This window comes from Loxodonta africana, chromosome 18, assembly GCF_030014295.1.
Source record: "Loxodonta africana isolate mLoxAfr1 chromosome 18, mLoxAfr1.hap2, whole genome shotgun sequence".
NCBI classification, from domain to species: domain Eukaryota; kingdom Metazoa; phylum Chordata; class Mammalia; order Proboscidea; family Elephantidae; genus Loxodonta; species Loxodonta africana.
The window spans coordinates 14,743,550-14,759,278 of NC_087359.1; the positions used below are offsets into that span (position 1 = coordinate 14,743,550).

General features: G+C 49.7%; 1 protein-coding gene across 1 annotated transcript in view; it reads left to right on the forward strand.

Moving 5' to 3' along the window:
- Window positions 1–4,644: 4,644 nt before the first annotated feature.
- DNAH17 (dynein axonemal heavy chain 17) overlaps window positions 4,645–15,729 on the forward strand; it is a 115,124-nt gene continuing 104,039 nt past the window's right edge. Inside the window, exons 1-10 of the mRNA XM_064270638.1 lie at window positions 4,645–4,989; window positions 5,961–6,154; window positions 6,925–7,117; window positions 7,667–7,766; window positions 8,216–8,301; window positions 8,519–8,644; window positions 9,718–9,870; window positions 9,975–10,064; window positions 12,481–12,648; window positions 12,900–13,016. Of these exons, the coding sequence (XP_064126708.1) occupies window positions 4,645–4,989; window positions 5,961–6,154; window positions 6,925–7,117; window positions 7,667–7,766; window positions 8,216–8,301; window positions 8,519–8,644; window positions 9,718–9,870; window positions 9,975–10,064; window positions 12,481–12,648; window positions 12,900–13,016 (1,572 nt within the window). The remainder of the gene's footprint in view (window positions 4,990–5,960; window positions 6,155–6,924; window positions 7,118–7,666; window positions 7,767–8,215; window positions 8,302–8,518; window positions 8,645–9,717; window positions 9,871–9,974; window positions 10,065–12,480; window positions 12,649–12,899; window positions 13,017–15,729) is intronic.

Here is a 15,729-nt window from a genome sequence, read left to right on the forward strand (position 1 = left end):
CCTATGATAAAGTTTAATTTATAAACTAGGCACAGTAAGAGATTAACAACAATAACCAAGAATAAAATAGAACAATTATAATAATATATTGTAATAAAAGTCATATGAATGACAGGGTGCAACGGCGTGAGATTTCATCAAGCTACTCAGTTAAAATTGTGCTGAAGATCATTCACAAGCAGCTGCAGTGGTATATGGACAGGGGACTGCCAGAAATTCAAGTCGGATTCAGAGAGGCTGCGGACCGAGGGATATCACTGCTGATGTCCGATGGATCTTGGCCGAAAGCAGAGAATACCAGAAAGATTTTTACCTGTGTTTTACTGACTATGCAAAGGCATTCAACTGTGTGGATCATAACAAATTATGGATAACATTGCAAAGAACGGGAATTCCAGAACACTTAATCGTGCTCGTGAAGAACCTGTACATAGATCAAGAGGCAGTCATTCAAACAGAATAAGGGGATACTGTGTCGTTTAAAGTCAGGAAAGGTGTGCATCAGGGTTGTATATTTTAACCATACCTATTCAATCTGTATGCTGAGAAAATAATCCAAGAAGCTGGACTATATGAAGAAGAACAGGGCATCAGAATTGGAGGAAGACCCATTAACAACCTGTGTTATGCGGATAACACAACCTTGCTTGCTGAAAGTGAAGAGGACTTGAAGCACTTACTAAAGAAGATCAAAGACCACAGCCTTCAGTATGGATTACACCTCAACATAAAGAAAACAAAAATCCTCACAACTGGACCAATGAAAACATCATGATAAATGGAGAAAAGATTGAAGTTGTCAAGGATTTCATTTTACTTGGATCCACAATCAACAGCCATGGAAGCAGCAGTCAAGAAATCAAACGATGCATTGCATTGGGTAAATCTGCTGCAAAGGACCTCTTCAAAGTGTTGAAAAGCAAAGATGTCACCCTGAAGACTAAGGTGTGCCCGACCCAAGCCATGGTATTTTCAGTCGCATCATATGCATGTGAAAGCTGGACAATGAATACAGACGACCAAAGAAGAATTGACGCCTGTGAATTGTGGTGTTGGCGAAGAATATTGAATATACCATGGACTGCCAGAAAAACAAAGAAGTCTGTCCTGGAAGAAGTACAGCCAGAATTCCCTTTGGAAGAAAGGATGGCGAAGCTTTGTCTTATGGGCTTTGGAAATGTTATCAGGAGGGACCAGTCCCTAAAGAAGGACATCATGCTTGGTAAAGTAGAAGGTCAGTGGAAAAGAGGAAGATTGTCAATTAGAGGGATTGAGACAGTGGCTGCAAAAACGGGCTCAAGCATAACAACAATCTTGAGGATGGCCCAGGACCAGGCAGTATTTCCTTCTGTTGTACATAGGGTCACTCTGAGTCGGAGCCCACTCAGGTGGCACCTAGCAACAACAACAACTTATTTAATATTTCTGGACTGAGCTTGACTTCGAGTAACGAAAATGTGGATTGGGGGGACCATGGTGCTCTAGCATTCGCACTTTTTGGCGATGTTTTCAGCTTTTCTTTTGGCATCTCCTTTTTGTGTCTGGTCTTCAGCAATATTTCCTAAGGCATCTGGAATCTGACTGTATGATTCCAGGACTGCCCTCGGTGTACAGCTTGGGCTTCCCAATGTGTGTTAGAAATGACATTTTAATACTCCATCACTGCCTGGATATGTTGTAAAACTGAATTTGGACATTAACAGAAAAGTAAAAAAAATTGATTCAGAACGTGTTATTTTTTCCTTCAGGTCTGAGATAGTCAAAAGAAATAGTACTCACAAGGCAGTCAGAAATAATTTCATTTCTTTGTCATACAATGTTTGTTGGCGGGCCCCTCACAGACCTCCACGAGTGTTTTTCGTCTTGAAACAACACTTAAAAAACACTTGTGCTTTCCATCCTTTGATGCCGCGTCTTCACAGTTCATTGGGCTGCTGGTACCCGACAGAGGCGAGAGCGCTGGCAAAGAGCACGATGCAAACACAAGGGTGTGCTGAGTCTGAAGACCCACTTTGCTTTACGTTGCCAGGACAGGACCAGAGACGTCACAAGTCACATGATTATGGTGCCACTGGTGCGTTTTTATGTGGCCAAGAGCAAACTGAACGTGAAGTTATTCCCAACTGGTCTGCAATGAAAAGGAAAACATAATTGTCCTTGTATACAAAATTTACAAAACATATGTTTCATTTCTTTGTGGAAGTGTTCAACTCCCATATTCAGAGATACTTATGTAATTGATGTGACAATAGCACGACTTCTCGTCGAGCGAGCTTGTTTTGGGAGTCAGAACAATATCAACTTTTACAAAGAAACTCAGTCTGAAGGGAAATAGAAAATAAAATACATTTATATAATTTTTATCATCTAAATATTCACTAATTTCTTCAAGGAATTGTTCAATTTTCTTACACAGAGATACGTAAATATTCTGATAAAATATAAACGTAATGTTCTGATAAATGCCCTTTGTTGCTTTCTTGGAAGACGAATTCAGAAACACGGTTTTGCACGATAAATAAATATTGAATTTTGGATCTTGTTAAGGCACCTAGTATCTCGTTTATTAGCATATACAGAGTAATATCAAGCACTGTGTCCCTCGCAACAGACAATAAAAAATGAAACTCATTTAATCCATAAATTAAAACTTTTTGCGTTAGATAAATTTTAATATTTCCAGTATTTTTGGAAGTTTTCTACATTAGTATTATATTAAATGCATGCTAGATTGTGTCCACATGTGTGCCAAACATTTTAAAGTTAAAGTTACATTATTGTTTAATAACTCTATACATTAGTGCTATACAGTTAACAGTCACTTGATTGAGTTCATTGCAGTGGTCGACTTGTTCGAGCTCCCTCCCTTTCACTCGTCATCTGGGATGGAGTTCCTCCTGGTCATTTACCAGGACGTGATCAAGAGCATGCCCTTGTGTTTGTCTCATGGCAGAGAGCGTTGCTGGCCCTCCTGGCTGGAGTCGTTGGATCAGGAAACAAGGAAGTACAAAATGGTTCTCTCAAAATGGATCAGAGAGCTGTTATCTATTAATATAATCCATCTTGTTGGATCCAGTTGCATATTGGGTGAATGTAGATAGTAGACTCAACAGCCCATCCCCACCTCTTGTTTATCAGAAACAGTATACTTCCAAGAGACCCACTGAGATAAGGAGTTTCAATTACACTGGAGGGGACTGTAGGAGACAGATGTCAACGAAGGTGTTGAAGTGGTAGGGGCCTCAGCTTAAACAACCTTGTGCAGGGACGCCCTCATGACCCTGCATGAACTTTATTTCCAGCCAGCATATTCTCGCACACTGGAGCTGGTATCAATTCCATTTAGGGCCCTGCCAGTTCCCTTCCATTGTGCTGGTCACTTTTCCTTGTGTCCTGTCTGCTTGGCATCTATTGGTCTTTGTTTTGGACAACTGGTGCCTTGTTTTGTTGATGCTTACCTTGCTTATTGGGTAAATCCATCCCTGGTGAGGTGATGACGCCTGTCTGAGGGAGCCTGTAGGGAGATTAATGCAGCAACAACACAGTGCCCTCACCTGGTGACAGCAAACTTAGGGCCCCGTGGATAGTACAAAAGGCTCTCCGTCATGGCCAAGGGACCCAGGAGAGTCTTCTTTTCAGTCACAGACAAGCCTGAATCAGATGATTTTCTCACCAACTCCTCTGTCTGTATTTTCCAACTTCTCTCACAGAGAAGCTTGACACTGAACCAATCTCAGACTGTTTGAATAACACATGATGCATCGTTCCGCCATAGCACGGTGACCAAGGTGAAATAGAACCTCTTTCAGAGTATCACCATCTTTTGGGGTGCTGCATTCTGTAGCCATCTCAAAAGGAAAGTTTTGGTCAAAGCAGGGATTTGGGAGGCCCTTCTGGCATCTTCTGTAGGTTCAGGCACTTGGCGCCATAGACTCGCCAGGTCTGGAGCGGAAGAAAGCCTCTGAGACTCAGCTTCCGGGACTGTCCCTCCCCGTCACCCAAATCTCACAGGTCCCCAGAGGAGCTGAGCTGACCGAGGTTCCCCCACCATCTAGAAGCTGCATGTCCCTTGTTGTTATTTTATGCCGTCAACTCAATTCCAACTCACGGAGACCCTATAGGATGGAACAGAGTAGAGCTTTCTAGGCTATAATCTCTACAGGGGCAGATGGCTAGGTCTTTTCTCCTACCGAGCAGCAGATGGGTTCGAACCTCTGACCTCTTGGTTAGTAGCTGAGGGCTTAGCCGTTTCACCACAAGGGCTCCTGCGTGGATCCTAAACCACCTGAAAAACACAGCTGCAGTGGAATCAGCTCCAGCTCATGGTGACCCCATGTGTGTCAGAGCAGAACTGGTCCCTACAGGGTTTTTAATGGCTGAGTTTTCAGCAGATTGCCAGGCTTTTCTTCCAAGGCACCTCTAGGTAGACTCCTCCCTCCAACCTTTTGGTTAGCAGCCAAATGCGTTCACCGTTTGTACACCTGGGGATTCCCCATCCGCAGCTCAGAATAGTATATTCATGACGGACCCCTTTTCTCCTTTGGTTAGAGCTGAGCTTGCACACGGGACCAACGACCAGCGGGAAACCGAGGTGCCCAGGAACCGGTTTTGCATTTGTGTGTGCTCATCGAATACGACGTCAAGATGACGATTGTCTCGGACTCTCGAATAGAGTACTTGGAGCGAGTCGCCTCCATCGTCCTCAAGTTCAAGCCCGACAAGTGGAACAAGATGCTGGGAGCTGAAGAGAACGTGACCCTGTTCACGGAGTTCCTGGAGAAGCCCGACGTCTTGGTTCTGGTGATGACGCTCAACTCGGCTGGCATGATCATCCCCTGCCTGGGCTTCCCAGCCTCTCTCAAGTCCAAAGGTATCTACTTCATCAAGACGAAACCTGACAACATCACCAAGGACAACTACAAGTCCCGCCTGCTCTATGGGGACATCAGCCCCACGCCCGTGGAACAGCTGATTGCCACTGTGGAGGAGGTGGGTGCTGGCTGCACTGAGCTGGGCTGGGGTCCAGGGCTCGGGGAGCACCCTCTCTGTTTCTCCAGGGCTCTCACTGAAGGAGCGGAGCGCAGGAGCTCAGGGTGTAGTCCCTGTAGCTCCTGCGTCACCTGGGTGCTGGGTAGAGATGCCTGACCTAGTGAGTCAGACTGCATTTCACAAGGCCCCCACGGGGTGGTCCCAGACACTCTGCCCCAGAGTGTGGTCATCCTTCACCTCATTTTTGATACCCTTAGAACCTCCCAAGCGTGATAGAAGTAGACCCTCGGTGGCACAAACAGTCAAACGCTCGGCTGCTAACCCAAAGGTTGGCGGTTCAAACCTAAATCAAGCCTAGCGATCTACTTCCGAAAGGTCACAGCCTTGAAAACCCTATGGAAACAGTTCTACTCTGCACATATGGGGTCACCGTGAATTGGAATTGGCTTGACAGTGACTAACAACAACTGTGCTGGGTGCAGTCGGCTACCTGTGCCTGGCATGGAGATAGGTTCTCCCAATTCTGAGACTTTGAGCAAAAAAGGGAAAAGGAGGACGGTGCTTTATGCATCTCTCTGCGGTCCTGTCTCCTCCCTGGGGTCATTTCTGGCTGACGCAGAGGGTGTGACACCTTTTGGGGAGTTAAGCCAGCCCTCTGTAAAACGGGGACACATGTCCCTGCCTTGAGCCAATGCAATAGGAAAGCAAACAGGAAGCAGGGGGCCACTTAGGAGCACAGGAGGCCCCACGCTGAAGCACCCAGGTGCTGCTACGTCAGCCTTCAGCATGGAGCATGGCTATTGTTCACATGGTCATTGCCCAAGGAGCCAGGCTGCCATTGCTCGTATAAGCCCCCTAAGAAGGGCTCAGGTTTCAGGGCATCGAGGTCCTTGGACTCCCCGTGGGGCCAGTGCCCTGGGAGTGACCAGGTGGTGAAGGCCAGGCAGAACCAAGGTGGCACTTCCTTCCAGGTCCTCTACTCCCTGTTAAATCAAGCAGAGAACATGAGCGGGTGGCCCCGGGTGGTCTCTGAGGACATCGTGAAGCAAGTCCACAAGCTGAAGAATGAGATGTTTGTGATGGGGGGCAAGATCAAAGGGAAGACCCTTCTGCCTATCCCCGAGCACCTGGGCAGCCTGGACGGCACCTTGGAGTCCATGGAGAGGTAGGCTCTGCACTGAGACGTGTCTGCTCCCTGACTTCCGACAAGCAGAGTGTCTCTGCGTCCCGAGGCTGATGGGATATAAAAGGGCCAGCCTGTCCCGGGGTGGAGCTGAGTCCAAGGTCAGGACACAGATGTGTGAGAGGAGGGGGATCAGGAGCCCCTGGTTCCAGCTCAGCCGGGGAAGAGGATGCCAGGCTTTAGGATGTGTCCTGAGGGGACGAGAGTGTGTGGAAGGCTCTCCAGCAGGCAGAAAAGCCTTGGAGGCTGTGGGTCTACATAGAGGCTGTGGCGTCCCAGAGGCCCCATAAGAAGCTCGGAGGACACCCCCCCGGGGTCTGCCTGGCCACAATTTGCCACTGCTGTGGTGTGAGGGTCTTGGAACTGTCAGTGGTGTGATGACTCGCTCCACTTACCCTCTCTGAGGGTGACTGGTCCTGGGGGCCCAGGGTAGGGCAAGTCCTTCACACATCCTCCCTAGGCCCCAAACACGTACCCTGGGGTGACCTGGATAGGAACCACCAGGAGGGCTCATCTTGAGCACACTTTTCCTCTCTCCGGAGGCACCAGCATCTCCGACTACCCAGCAGGCCTGCCTAGGGCCCGTCTAGCTGGAGGAAGCCAGGGAGGGAGGACAGGCTCCATGCTGCGGGTAGTTGGTTGTGGTCATTTGGCTGAAGGCCAGTGGGAGTGGAAGGGACGCCCGCCCAGAGGTTGCAAGCTCTGCACACACCTGAGCTATGGAGTGTCTCCTCCAGCCTGGTGACTGGTAGGACGCCCCGCGCCCTGGATGACTCACTGCTGCATGCCATCGAGACCATCATCATTGACTGGTCCCACCAGATCAGGGACGTGCTGAGCAAGGACTCGGCCCAGGCCCTGCTGGACGGGCTGCACCCACTGCCCCGGGTCGAGTTTGAGTTCTGGGATGCCCGGCTGGCAAACCTTAACTGCATCCACGAACAGGTAACACACCCGCTCCACGTGACAGCTGAAGGTCTCGGCAGGCAGCTCACTGGTCAGGCAGCCACATGCCAGGCACAGCTGGTGGCTTTGGGCAAGCTCTTAACCTCTCTGTGCTGGCCTGGGGGACCAGGGTGATGGTTGGTGTTGTTAGCTGCCCCGACTCAAGGCGACCCCACGCACAGCGGAATGAAACGCTGCCCAGACTCACGCCGCTCCCGTGATCGGTTGTGGATCGGGCCATTGTAATCCGTGGGCCTTTCTTCCTAACCTGACTTAGCCTGAGAGCTCTGCTGAAACCTGTTCAGCATCCTAGCAACTCCCGTGCCTCCGCTGACAGACGGGTGGGGCTGCGCACGTGGTGCACTGGCCGGGAATTGAACCCTGGTCTCCTGCATGGAAGGCAAGGATCCTACCACTGAACCATCACTGCCCCTGGGGCCTGGGATAGCCTGTGTAATGTCCTCAGCCCCACTCCAGCCACAGGGCCAAACTGCCCCGTCTCAGGTTCTGTGGCTTTTTGTTGAAAGGCTGGTCTTCTTTTCTTCTCAGCTCAACAGACCCAAAGTGAACAAAATAGTTGAGATCCTAGAAAAGGCCAAAAGTTGCTACTGGCCAGCCCTGCAAAATGTCTATATGAACGTCACTGAAGGTGAGCCAGTGACCCTGCCCGAGGGTTCCCCATAAAATGCCTTGGGAGGTGGGCAGACTCGTCACCGCCCTATGGGGCCCATTCCTCGTCTGTGAGCACTTCCTCAGCCCCTCATCTTGAGCAAGACACCGTTTCTCAAAGAATCCAGAACCAACTGCCCTGGAGTCAATGCCGACTCATGGCGACCTCATGTGTGTCAGAGCGTAACTGCACCCCTGGGGTTTTCAATGGCTGAATTTTCATAAGTAGATTGCCAAGCCTTTCTTCCAAGACCCCTTTGAGTGGATTCGAACCTCCAACCTTTCAGTTAGCAGCTGAGTGCGTTAACCGGGCCTCCTCTAGAAGGTTCAGGTCTCATAAAGACAAAGAGAGCACCCATCGTCTTTTCAGATCTTGGGAGCTGGGGACAGACTTCTGTCCATCTTTTTACGAGCACTTGTCCCGGGCAGGGCTGAAGGAAGCCAACGACATCGTCCTGTATTTGAAACCTCTGCGAATCCTCTTGGAGGAAATGGAGCAGGCCGACTTCACAGCGGTATGTGGTGGGGAGGAGAGTGGGAGGGAGGAGAGTGGGGGAGCAGAGGGCTGGGGGCCCCTCACTGTGATCGGTGCTTGGGTCAGGGGGTGGCTTCTTCACTCCCCTTTCGGAATTCTCTCCTGGAGGCTGGGTAAGGGCCCCTGGGAGGGAGAACTGATCACTGCTACACGGTGTGAGCTGGCCCTCCCTGGCTGACCTGGCCTGTCTCCCCCAGCTCCCAACCTTCATTGCCAAAGTGATGTACACCATCTGCTTCATCTGGGCTACCTCCGAGCACTACAACACACCCTCCCGGATCATTGTCATCCTGCAGGAATTCTGCAACCAGATTATCGAGATGGTAGTGCCCTCCCCCCAGGGTCTCCCCCCGCCACATCTCCCCAGCAGCCTAAACACAGGCCACAGTTTGGCACAGGGATAGCCAGATCCTGAACTAACGTTGAGCCCTCTGGAGGCTACCTGGGGCTTCCCCAAGACCTGAGCAGAGCCCGCCCCAACACCCCCAATAGGGAGAGGGGATAAAAGTAGGACAGAACCATCCTGGACTCTGCCTTAATAGTCCCTGAACGCCAAGGACTCGGGGTTTTTGTTCCCATGCTAAGCCATCTCACACCTCCCTCAAGACAGATTCCCTTCCCTTCTTCCTTTCTACAAGCATTAGCCACCGAAGTTTGAGTTGAAGTCTTGTACCTTCAACTGTCAGCATAAAGTCAAAATCAGGTGGCCATGTGGGAAGGGACCTGCAGCTGATAGCAGGATTATACTTCTCAGTTCCTAAAAAGATCCAGTTGCCTTTGAGTTGTCACTGACTCATGGCCACCCCATGTGTGTCAGAGCAGAGCTGTGCTCCACAGGGCTTTCAACGGCTGATTTTTCAGAAGTGGATCACCAGGCCTTTCTTCCAAGGCGCCTCTGGGTGGACTCAAACCTCTAACCTTTCTGTTAGCCAAGCATGTTAACTGTTTTCACCACCTATGGGCTCCTTCAGCCCCTAGAGGGCCCTAAACAGCTATGGCAAAAAGTCTTTTCTGCGGGAGTCTTAGTACGGGGTCATGGAAGAAAGGCCTGGCAATTTTTTTCCTGTAAAGTTTACTGTTGAGGAAATGCTATGGAGCACAGTTCTACTCTGTAACACTCAAGGTCACTGTGAGTCGAAACTGGCTTGATGCCAACGGTTTTAGTCTTTGGTTTAGCAGAGCGAGGGCTGGGGTCGCAGCACTGTGTCCTGAAAACACCCCAGGGGTTGGCAGGTGGGTAGGGACATGTATCCCAGGTACAGTTCATGGGCAGAAGCAGCACATCGTGGGGGCCCGAGGTCCACTGCTCTAATCGGCTAAGCAGCCTGCAGCTAGTGTGTGTGGGCATCACCCCAAACAGCTGGTTAGAACTTTGCCATGTCTCCCTTCTGCCCAGACGCGAGCTTATCTGAGCCCAGAAGAAGTGCTGAAAGGTTTACAGGGTGAGATCGAGGAGGTCCTGAATGGCATCTCTCTGTCAGTGAACGTGCTTAAGGAGCTTTACCAGACGTACGATTTTTGCTGCGCAAACATGAAGCTCTTCTTTAAGGTACCTCCTGACTAAGAGCAGCACCAAGGCCAGAGCAAGGTCAAGTTTACACCGTCCCCTAGTGGAAACAGCCACAGCAGAAGACCTTTCTCCTCTCCCCTCAGGACAACAAAGAGCCTGTGCTGTGGGAATTCCCTTCTTCTCTTGCATTCTCCAGAATGAATTCCTTCTTCCGTCGCGTCCAGACCATTGAGGTAAAAATGAAATTTGGTTAATCTGACCACTTCACAGGCTGCCTGATTTTAGAATAGGTGCCTCGTCTGACCTTCTTGTTGTTAGATGCCGTCGAGTGGCTCCTACTCACGGCAACCCCATGGACAACGGAACGAAACGTTGCCTGGTCCCGCACTATCTTCACAATCGTTGCTATGCTCAACTCCTTTGTTGCGGCCACTGTGTGTTTTGAGTGCCTTCCAACCTAGGAGGCTCATCTTTTAACATGGTACTGGACACTATCCTGTTGTGGGCCCAAACATAGCAACAACTGTGAGGATGATGAAGGACCAGGCAGTGTTTCGTTCTATTGTACATAGAGGCTCGATGAGTCGGAATCGACTCAATTGCACCTAACAACAACAACATTCTACTGTGATCCATAGGCTTTTCACTGGCTAAGTTTTGGAAGTAGATCGCCAGGCCTTTCTTCCTGGTCTGTCTTAGTCTGGGAGCTCTGCTGAACCTGTCCACCATGGACCCTGCAGTATTTGAAGTACCGGTGGCATAGCTCCCAGCATCATTACAACACTGACAGATGGGTGGTGGACATCCATCCTAGCCTTCTTTAAAATAACCTCCCAGCGGAGGGAAAAAAAAAAAAAACTCAGCCAAACACCTATGTCATGGGGAAAATGAGTCGCAGGACAGCCTCCTCCCTGCCCATAGCTGCTAGCCAAAACACAAAATGACCCAGTAATGGCTCCCACCTTTGTCTCCTCCTTCTGTCAACCAAGAGGTTAATGACAAATTAAACGACCATTCTCAGAAAGCCTGAGGCCTGCAGGAGACTGTGAGTGGGACAAAATTATTACACATGGAGATTTAAGACAGACCCCACGTGAGCACCTTTTGGGGACATGGTGTAGCACGAAGCAAATTAATGTTTTTGAAAACAATCCGAGACTGTTTCCTCTGGGGAGGGGGCCTGAGGGGTCGAGCAAGGAAGTTTTGCAACCTGCTGTGTGGTTTTTTTTTTTTTTTTTACTTTGTGCACATATTACTCATACCAAAACCCAAAACCCATCGCCATTGAGTTGATTCTGACTCATAGTGACCCTATAGGACAGAGACAACAACTGCCCCATGGGGTTTCCAAGGAGCAGCTGGTGGATTTGAACTGCCGACCTTTTGGTTAGCAGCCAAGCCCTTACCCACTGCATAATGGGAGGGGATGTTTCCGGAGTCCTGAGCGCTGATTTGATGAAGGGCACCATTAGCAGTGGCTTGCGAAAGATCTGTCAGACTCTCAGCCAAACCCTCTGGGAGGCAGACGGGGAGGCCCGCTTAGGATCTGAGATCTAAATCACAAGGTGTTTATTATTGATGCACGAAGACTTCCGCCCCAGAACTTTTAGGGTCACATCAAGCTTCTGGCCAAGTAGCAGCGGTTCCTGCATTACGGATTGCAAATTGGGGTGAAGTTGCTGGGAAGCAGGAGTTTTGGGGAATGTAAACTGGGGCTTACTTAGAGGCACATTCTTGCCAGTGGAGGGGTGGGGCAAGAACCAGTCTTAATCCCCTGCTTCCCGCCACGTTCCTGACATGGAAATGATTCATGGGCTTCTCCCCTCCATCCTCTCTTCTGTTCCAGAAGCAGCTTCAGAGGGCATTCATGCTAATAACAGGCCCCTGATCGTCACTTGGGCCGTCTTCCTCAATGACTTACTGTCTTCGGTTCACCCTTGCTGGGGTTAGAACTATATCAGTCCCTGAACTGTCCAGCTTGCTTATGTCACATAAACAAGCAAAGCAGAACTTAGGGGGAGAGAGTCTTCATGTACAAGGAGGATTGCCAGGGAAGGAGAGAGACTGGGGCTTTAGGGAGTACGCTCTGGCCATAAGATCAGCAGGCATCTCAAGAGTTAGGCAGAAACGGTTTTTCTTTTCAAGAGATGACAGTAAACAAGGCTTGAAATAGCCAGGTGTGGGGAAGTGGGACGAGAGGGTGGATAATCAATCAGAGAAGGTTCTAGGCTGAGCTCAGCCTATTCCCTGGAAGGGCCCTTAAGGAGAGGGAGTGTGTTGACTCTGACTGAGGTGGGCCAAAGTGCAGGGACTGGGGGGAAGAGAAACTTGACTGAAGTTTGGTGAAGAAATGTTTTGTTCCTGATTGATCAGTGGGGACAAGCAGTTCAACAAATCATTTATGAGGCAGAGTGGGAATTTGGAGGGTCTGTTTCTGGCCTTGTCCTAGGTGAACATGGGCACATCCGTGAGTCTAAGCTGAGTCCTGTGGAGAAGGGGGCTCTGCAGTAAGCCATTTTCTGGAACCCTAACGGAAACGGGGGGCTTCTTAACCTTCTCTGTTTCCCAGGACCACAAGGCTCAGGTAGAATTCAACATGGCTGGTGATGAAGATGAATTGGCTAAGGGTGTCATTTTTATCTCCACCAGGATCTCTATAAAACAGCTATCGAGTTTCTGAAGTTGGAGAAAATTGAGCTCGGGGGAGTGAGAGGCAACATCCTGGGGAACCTGGTGACCCAGATCTACGATGAGGTCTTTGAGCTGGTGAAGGTGTTTGCTGACTGCAAATACGACCCCCTGGACCCCGAGGATTTGGTAAGTTGGAGACCTTGGCTGTCTCACTGCGTAAATGCCCGAGAAAGTGAAAGACACACGGAAGGGGCGTGTGACAACCACCCAGCACTTTTTAAAGATGCCGCGAAAACTCTGCACACAGCTGTCACCATGACGAACGAGCATGTCTGATGTGGATTTAAACCCCGAGACCCCTCCACAGGGACTGCAGAGCTAGCGGTTGCCCTGCTTTGCACACTGATTACAAGGTTGACGTTTCCACTTACTTTTAGAGTTTTGATGAAGACTATGCTGACTTTCAGACCAAAATCCAAGATCTGGATAGGAGGCTGGCCACCATCTTCTGCCAAGGATTTGACGACTGTCCCTCGATTGAGTCCTGTACAAAGGTGTGTATGGGTGGGGCCTCTCGCTGGACAGGCTGGGTGGACACAGCAGAGTTTACCCACCGTCCTCTTGTAATGGAGGCCCTGGATGGTGCAAATAGTTAAGTCCTTGACCACAACTAAAAGGTTGGCAGCTCAGACCCGGAGGAGCCTCAGAAGAAAGGTCTGGCCATCTGCTTCTGAAAGACCACAGCCTTGAAAACCCTATGGAGCAGTTCTACTGTGACACACATGGGGCCTTCATGAGTCAGAATCGGCAACTGGCTCAGTTTTCTTGGTCTACCCTCTCCTAAATGCTGCCCCTGGGGTGCTCTGTGGTCAACTTTCTGACCGGGCACATTAAAGCATTTGGTCCAGTTGTTCTGTCCTGGGACCCCGGCTGCCTTCTGCTCAGGCTGGCACCGCTCTTTCCTTCTTATTGTGTGAGGACATACAGTTACCCCCAGGGCCAGTCTTATCTCCCTTATTTCCAGCTTTTTGGAGAACTCCACACTGAGTACTGGCAGCAGCTCTGAAAGCCTTAACAAGGTCAAAGTTTGCCTGTTCTCAGTAATTCCTCTTGCAGCAGCTCATTTTACGCTAATCAGAGAAAGGCACAAAGAGCCACACACACAAAGAATCATCAAAGCGTTGTTTGAAATCCCGAATTCAGACTTGTGCGACCATTACCACTCTCCATCACCTTAAAATGAAACCCTGTACCCCAACCCCCCAGTCTAGGCAACCACTAATCTACTTTCTGTCTTTACGTTGTTGTATGCCATTGAGTCCATTCCAAATCATACTGACCCCATGTGACAGAGTAGAACTGCCCCATAGGATTTCCTAGGCTGAAACCCTGTGGAGCAGGTCACCAGGCCTTTTCTCCCGTGGAGCAGCTAGTGGGTTCGAACCACCGACCTTTCGGTTAGCAGCCGAGTGCTTCGTCACTGAACCACGAGGGCTCCTCTCTGTCTCTATAGATTTGCCTGTTCTCACATAGTGATTTTAAAATATTTGAATTTAGAATTTTTCAAATTAAGGAATTTCATAACGTTTAGAAATTGAGACTTTTCACACAGAAGTCCAGATTTGCACCTTCTCCAGAAGAAGCAGATCCAGCCCCACTGGACACACGTTCCATCATGGCGGCAACTGGCTGAGGCAGAACTGCTGCTGTTCCCATGCCCAGAGCATAAGCGGCCCGGTTTGCCACCAAACCCAAAAAAACCCACTGCCGTCAAGTCAATTCTGACTCAGAGTAGACCTGCTCCATAGAGTTTCCAAGGAGCACCTGGCGGATTTGAACTGCTGACCTCTTGGTTAGCGGCTGTAGGACTTAACCACTATGCCACCAGGATCTGCTTTTCCGGGCACTTTGCTAAGCACTACCTTATTTAATTCTCACAACAACCCGGGCTCTTTGCTCATCTTTTTTCTACATTATCCACCCCATTTTAATAGCTCAGATGGGTCAAGAAACCTACCCACAGTCACACAGCTAGCCAGCAAGCAGAGAAACCAGAACCCCAAATAGATCTGAGCTTGAGTGATTCCAAAGTCCCTGTTCCAAACCACTGGGACAGATGGGCTCCCATGACCTGAAGACCATCAGGTTGGCCCTGGGCAGCCCAGGGTGTTGGCCATTTTCCAGGAGATGTCAGGACTGTGACTCCTGGGGCTGAGCTGGGGCCCCAGGAAACCCCCAACCCTGAGCACAAAGATCTCTCCAATACAGATACCAGGATGTTCTTTTGCGTTTTAGATATGCTCTTTTAAAATGCAAATGTCTAAGTTTCTGAAGCTCTGCAAATGTAGTGATCAAATAAGTTTTGGCTTCAGTTGCCGCTCCAGACAAATATCGATGAATGCAAATTAACACTTTACCTCCATGTTGTTCCCTTCCCCCACACTCTTCCTGCACTAGCTGTCCCACTCCCTCCTTACTTCCTTCAAGGCTCAGATCAAATGCCACCTGACCAGAGAGCCCTTCCTCCATCACCCTCCATCGTGTTACATCCTCCACCATCCTCCACCATTTCTTATCATTCTCTGTCATCTTCTATCATCTTCCATCATCCTCCTCCATCATCCTCTATCCTCTACCATCCTCCATCATCCTCCACCATCCTCCATCATCATCCACCAGCCTCCACCATCCTCTATCATCCTCCACCATCCTCCAGCATCCTCAAACATCCTCCACCATCTTCCTCCATCACCTTCTCTACCATCCTCCTCTATCCTCCACCATCCTCCACTATCCTCCATCATCATCCACCAGCCTCCACCATCCTCCTTCATCCTCCACCATTCTCCTCCATCATCCTCTACCATCTTCCTCCATCCTCCTCCATCCTCTACCATCCTCCATATCCTCTACCATCCTCCTCCATCCTCCACCAGCCTCCACTATCCTCCATCATCATCCACCAGCCTCCACCATCTTCCATCATCCTCCAGCACCCTCCACCGTTCTCCTCTATCATCCTCTACCATCCTCCTCCATCCTCTACCATTCTCCTCCACCATCCTCTACAATCCTCTGCCATCCTCCATCATCCTATACCATCTTCCTCCATCCTCCTCTGTCCTCTACCATCCTCCATCATCCTCCTCCATCCTCCACCATCCTCCATCATCATCCACCATCCTCCGTCATCCTCCATCCTCCATCACCATCTCCCATCCTCTAGCATTGTCTGCCATCCCCCATCCTCCATTTTCCTCCATCCTC